Source organism: Coenobita brevimanus, chromosome 111 (assembly GCF_032717465.1).
Source record: "Coenobita brevimanus isolate Jiangsu-jjx chromosome 111, ASM3271746v2, whole genome shotgun sequence".
Taxonomy (NCBI): domain Eukaryota; kingdom Metazoa; phylum Arthropoda; class Malacostraca; order Decapoda; family Coenobitidae; genus Coenobita; species Coenobita brevimanus.
The window spans coordinates 7,487,932-7,494,410 of record NC_137064.1 but is presented as its reverse complement, the minus strand read 5'-3'; the positions used below and the strand labels follow the sequence as shown (position 1 = coordinate 7,494,410).

General features: G+C 43.0%; 1 protein-coding gene across 1 annotated transcript; it reads right to left on the bottom strand.

The window, feature by feature from the left end:
* Positions 1-1,507: 1,507 nt before the first annotated feature.
* On the bottom strand, positions 1,508-6,257 carry LOC145417768 (uncharacterized). The gene is made up of 3 exons (XM_080286375.1): positions 6,136-6,257; positions 3,725-3,839; positions 1,508-2,743 (listed from the first exon to the last, which is right to left on the bottom strand). The coding sequence occupies exons 1-3, from the start codon at positions 6,255-6,257 to the stop codon at positions 1,508-1,510; spliced, it is 1,473 nt and encodes a 490-aa protein (XP_080142501.1).
* Positions 6,258-6,479: the final 222 nt, after the last annotated feature.

Below are 6,479 nucleotides of genomic sequence, written 5' to 3'. Positions count from 1 at the left end.
AAACCACCAGGTGCCATAATTTGGTTATATAGTTACCACCCAGAATAGTAATTGGTTCCTGGTGTACAGGAAACCATTTGGCTCGTTACTTAGTGTAGAATAACCCATAGACAGAAGGAAGAGGCAAGAATGACAAAGAAAAACAGAAGACTAAGGAAGAGAGGAAAAGATGGGCAATGAAGCATTTTGAAGCATAGCATGTCTGTGTGAAATTCTGTATCGAATTGGGAAAAACTTTTATGGAGACTTTTCAAATATTGCAATAGGCTTATTGGGAGGACTGTTTGAGCAATATGCAATGCCACAAGTGGTTCTAGAGGTTCAGATTGGGAAGAACATCCACCAAAGATGATCCCAAATCCGGACAACCTCCCACATCTAGAGACGACGATCATGCTGAAAAAGTGCAAGCTCTGATCCGTGAAAATCGTCACCTGAATGTCTGTGAAGTTTCCGAAGAAGTAGACATCTGTTAAAGTTTGTGCCATCCAATTTTAACCGAAAAACTAAAAAGATGCATTGTGCTGCTGCAAAATTTGTGCTGCATCTGCTGACAGATGAGCAAAAAAAGAACTGTGTCAGTCAGGAGCTGTTTGATTGTTCAAATGCTGATGAAAACTTTCTGAAAAATATCACAATGTTATGAAATTGGTGTGCAGTAATGTTGCTGAAACAAAATGGCAGTTGTCGCAGTGGGATGGAGCATTGTCACTGCAGCCAAAAAAAGGCGTGTCAGGGTTGCTTAGACATGGCTGTGATGTTGATTGTCTTTTCTGACTGGATGGGCTTCATTCATCATGAGTTTGTTCCACAATATTAGATAGTCAATAGAGTTTTACTTGAACAAACTGCAGCATTTGAAGGGGGCAGTGCAGAGGAAGTGGCTTGAGGAGTGGAGAAACAAAGCCTGAATGCTTCGCCATGACAATGCACCTGCTCATGCATCAACACTTATCTGTGACTTTTTGACAAAGCAAGAGACAACTATCCCCCAGCTGCCCTACTCTCTGGATATGGCCCCTGCAGACTTTTTTTTCTCTTTTTTGCTCCGAAAGCTGAAATGCACCCTCAAAGGCTGCCAATTTCAGATGATAGAAGAGAGAAAAGAAAATTCACCAAGTGGACTAAACACATGTTCATTCATGGGAGTGTACTTAAATGACTATGTGATATGGCTAGTGTTAGACTGATGCTTAAAGTCGCTGCTACACAATGCTTCCATCGTAATCACGCTACATCAGCTAGTTGGCGCGTTATTTAAAAAGTTCGGTTTCTTTTTGGACAGGCCTCGTATATGTGGTAAACAAATTACACATTAAATACCTAGCCCACTTCTGGTTTTGTTTCTAACAGTACTCCCATTTTCATACACTCTCTCAATACGTGGATCCTCCCTCGCCCCATCCTTATGAGGGAAAAAAGTCATGATACCAATGATGATAATGAAGTGTTAATGATGATGACACCTTATTTAGCTACCTGAAATCTTGTATTGGTAAGAAAGAGGCTACAAAGGCTGTGATGCAGGTGGTTGCTGTTGCTGTAAAACTGTGGTTTGATGCTGAGATGGTAACTGCTGCACAACACCGACAGGCTGTTGGGGCTGTGAGGTGGGCGGGTGTTGCAAAATTATAACTGGTTGCTGTGGCTGTGACTGAAACTTTTGTATCACTATGGTTGAATGCTGTGACTGTGAATGTGAATGATGTCCAAGAGTAACTGACTGTGAACTGGGGTGATGCCCAGCAGGGACTGATTGTGAACTTGAATGGTGTTCTGAAAGAGGTGGCTGTGACTGTGATGTGGATGTGTGGTGTGTGACTGTGAGGGGTTGTTGTGGCATGACAGTAAGGTGGGATGGGAGCCACTGACCCACTTGCTGCTGACAAACTGGCTGTTGTTGGATGACTGACAACTGATGAGGTGTAGATGATTGCTGGGAAAAGGTAAGGGCATCAGGTGGTTCTGGCAAGGGGGGAGTTATGTGGTGGTGTGAAGGAGGTTCATGAATGACAGTCAGCTGATGTGATGGAGGGTGTGCCTGTGTACTGGGTGCTGACTGCTGCTGACTTGATGGTGGGAATAAGTGTGGTTGTGCTGAGGATGTCATGTGTGGCAATGAAGGATTTGCCTGATGTTCAGCCTTGAGTGGCTGCGTGGTGGATGTCATGTGTGGCACGGCAGGATTAGCTTGATGTTCGGTCTTCAGTGACTGTGTGGTGGATGTCATGTGTGACAAGGGAGGATTTGCTGGGGGTCGTGGCTTGATAGGTGGTAGGTGTGATGGTGGGTGTGGCTGTGTTACTGATGCCTGGTTTGTCTGATCTGGTTCTGCTGTAGATGTTAGGGACTGGTGTGAGACAAGGTTCTGGTGCTGAGTGTGGGGTGGGGGTTGTACTACAGTATATGTCCATACATATACAGGGGCTGACGTATTCTGGCTTCCTCCTTGATTAATATTTGGTCCTGCAACCACCTGTGGTGGCTGAATAGGAAGTGTTGATGCTTGGCATGATGTAGATGAAGTAAGGTTTGAGCAGGGAGCAGCTGAAGGGAGGCCTGAGAAAGAGTCAGTGGAGGTAATGGTGCGGGATGACCATAGCATTTCTGCAGCAGTGACCACAGTGGAAGTATCCTGGCCAGCAGTGGCTGCTGGAGCCGCACATGATGGGGGAAGCTGCATGACTGGTTCACTGGTGGCAGGCCTCACACATCCTCCCAACTTCACATCATGGCTCACAACCTGATGAGAATTTAAATACAGTACACTCCCCTAATTTGAACTCAAATACATTCCTAATATGAGCAAAATTGCATTACGTTCAGTCCTTACTTCACACACTGAGCCCAGGGATGTCTTTTTAATTTTATTCTCATCACCTTCCAATTTTATTAAACATGGGACAGGCTTATTGAACTGGATGGGTTAGATATAGCAAAAAAGAGAGAGAGAGGGAGTGGCCTTTCTTAAGTTGCATAAAACTGTTTGGCAGCAGCAAATGTAAACTAAAAAGGATGTGATCCACAATCCATGATTAAAGTTGCTGTCCATCGTAACACTATGTCTCACAATCTAATCTGATTTGAAATACATTCAACACTCAAAGTCTAGGATGAGTGCAGGTCTAATACTACTTTAAATCAGAAGTGAGATATATTTTTTGTTCATGAATGAAGCATTAAAAGCACAAATAACACTCATTTCTGACTTTTTAAAAATGCAGTTAATCGAGAGCATAACTCTAAACGAGGATTACCTGCACTGTAATACTGATAAGTATTTTCTGAACAAACAAATTTATTCCCTTCAGTCAGCCATTTCCTCTAACCATAAAAAATTAATCCAGATGTGGTCTGATTACATTATTGAGGACTTCCTTCAATTGGAGGAGTTAGTGGATTTGGAAGAATGATCAGTGATGGATGGTGTTTGGCTAGAGATTTTGGAGGACTGATTGCCAAAAAGGAAGAATAAAGTGACCTTCAAAAATGAGAAACCTCAAATGATAATGTCCCAGTCAGAGTAACAGCCTTTCACAGAGTCCATCCTCATGAGGTGACTGGAGTTTTTTCAATTATAAGGTGACTGGAGGCTTTCCAATTAAGCAATGCCACCTACGGAAGTAGGATAGTCATCTACCGTTAAATATACAGGACTGTTGTAGCCTGGTTTCATGTTCCTAGATCCCAAAGGGAATAACAAAGGATTAAGTATAATATTCACCTGTGTGGGTAAAGAAGAAAGTGGTGGGTGTAAGGATGTGGGGACAGACCGGTGCTTTCTCATTCGCTTCCAGTGTTGCCTTTTAGATTCTCCATCCTCACCTTTGACAGGACACCTGATGGACAAAATTAAACATACATAATTAATCCATTCAATATGATGATACATTATTACACTATTTTATTTCTGCTACCATTAGACAATTTTACTTAACCCTTTCATTCCAGTGATCCTTCTCATTTGTGTTTAGCTAAATAAAGACAATTTTGTTCAGCTTAGCAGAGACAGTTCGAGCTGGAGATGTTAGACACAGCCTTCACTTACCCATTCACTACTAGAAGCATGTATATCCTGACTTAAACTGAATAAAATTAGCTGGTGATAGAAAAAATTTACAAATACATTACCAGATTGAAGGGATTAATGAAAGTTATTGGAAGCAGAGAGATTAATGGAGGCTATCTCTAACCACTCCAATTTGAAAAGTCTACCCATGGCTGAATAAATCATCAGGGGACAGCAAAAATAATAGAAAACAGCATTCAGTATTTAAATTTAAGAAGCACATGTGGAGAGAATGGAGAATGAAAGACTGACTAAGAGGGTGTATGTAGGTGAGGTGGAGGGAGGGAGGGAGAGGGAGGGGTAGACCGAGGATGAGGTGGAGGGATGGAGTTGAGAGGTATATGAGGGAGGGGGGGGTGAGTTGGGGGGAGGAGAGTCAAATGTTGGGTGACAGAGTGACTTGGAGGCGTTTTGTCTGTGGCCACCCTTTGCGGGATTAGGGCGTCGGGCTATAGATAGATAGACATTTCTAAAACTGTTCCATCCATCCATCATCTAATCCTACGTTGCCCCATAAGAAGCGTAGAAGCCTGGGGCTAGGCAAGTTGGTCCTGACATATAAGATGAGAGTGACCAGCCTCACTCATCCCTGAGTGGTACAGTGAGTCCTCGAAATACGAAAGGGATAGGGGCCAAAAAAAAACTCATAATCCGAAATTTTGTACAGTAATCCCTCTAATATCCAAACGCCCAATATCCGAACATCCCCACTAACCGGACATAATCATCCTGGGATTCAATATTCCCAAAATGGGCCAAAAACCGCAAAAAAATTCGAAAAAATCTGACTTTTTTTCCCACCCGTAATTTGAAATTGCCGCCTGGCGCAGAACAGCGTTACACCATGGTCCCTTCACCCCTTTCCTCCTCCCCCCTCCCCCCTCCCCTGTCAGGGTTGCCATTTGGTATTTTTCATTACCAAGTGTGGGCCAATTTGGTAATGAAAAATTCGTTTGGTAATGAATCAGAATAATGCATTACCAAATGGATTTTTCACATGTATGAGGATACACAGGATGAAGATGGTGGATTGTTTGCTCTCTCTGATTAATCTGCTACCCTACATAGCATGAAAATAATCAACATGGTGTTAATTATAAGGAGAGTGATTACATGTATTTCCACTTGTATATATAATTAGTGAAGAATAAATGCTAGCTTTATGAATTTGGTAATGAAGTTAAATTTGGTAATGAAAGTTGAGATTGGTAATGTGGCCATTGCGATCTGGCAACTCTGTTACCCTGCCAGCATCAACAGTCACAGTCTAACTCCGATCGAGAGCAGATGCTTATAGCAGTGCAAGCCACAGGTGCTTGTTTTTTGTGAATAAACAGTGAATAAACTGCAATACCTCGCCACTAGAACATACAGGAATTTACAGTGTTGTGCAGTGTTAAGAAATTAGAATTTAGAGTACAGAGGATTAACTGTGGACTGCAAACTGGTGGTTCAAACCAGTCCAGGAGCCAGGGACTTGTAAGTACCCAGAATGATTAATATTGTATAAATTCACCTCTAAAACCTCATTTTATGGTTCTTTTGCATATACTGTATTTCAGTCTTTTATGTCCCTTACTGGTGTGATTTGGGTCTTAAATAGGTGCTATGCATGTCCAAAGAGAGTTGTATAGGTATTTCTCTGAGTTAGGGTCCATAAGTACAAGTCCATAAGCTGGGGCCCAATATCCGGACAGGACCACTATCCGGACCTGCCTATGGCCCTATTACGTCGGATATTGGAGGGATTACTGTATATCGGAACGATTTTCCCCACTGAAATATAAAGGGGGGGGGGGATGCGTTCCAGAACCCCATTGGACCCCCCACTAAAACTTTACTCCTCCTATCTGTATAGGTAAATATAAACCTGTGCTGCTGCTGGGGATTCGTGTCGTTGGTATGGTGCTAAGTCCATGCGAAAGCTGCGGGTTCTCGTGGACTGGCAGGCGGCTGAAGATGAAGAGAAGGAGGTGGCCATCTTCTTGTACATTTCCTTTTTCTTCGTCACAATCCCAAAGGTTGATGGTGCAAGGCCTAAAGCTCGCCCAATCTCTGAGACTCACTGCCCCTCCTTGTGGCGTCTTATTATTTCCAATTTCCTCTCAACAGTAAGAGTATGATGCAGTTTCTTCTTTGCACCCGGTTCCCTGGATGCTGGAGATGATGCAGGGCGCTTGGGAGGCATGGTGAAAATACAAAAAGGTGAAGAACAGCAAAAAACAGCGTAATGTACAGAAGCTGAGAGGAGAGGATGGACGTGACTCTGCTGGGAAGCACACGAAACTGTGTTTACAAGACAGGGGTTAGTTCGTTTTCTCACTGCAAGCACTCGGTGCTGTGCAGCGTGCCCATTTTGAAATTTTCGTATTTCCTCATATCGTTTTTCGTACCATCGAGACAGATACTT

Bases quoted from the DNA above. Each gene is read 5' to 3' on its own strand.
- LOC145417768 (XM_080286375.1), bottom strand. From the start codon at position 6,257: ATGCCTCCCAAGCGCCCTGCATCATCTCCAGCATCCAGGGAACCGGGT. The intron at 3,840-6,135 runs GTGAGTCTCAGA...TTTGTCCATCAG, and splicing joins AGACGCCACAAGGAGGGGCA to GTGTCCTGTCAAAGGTGAGG. The intron at 2,744-3,724 runs GTGAATATTATA...AATTCTCATCAG, and splicing joins TTTCTTCTTTACCCACACAG to GTTGTGAGCCATGATGTGAA.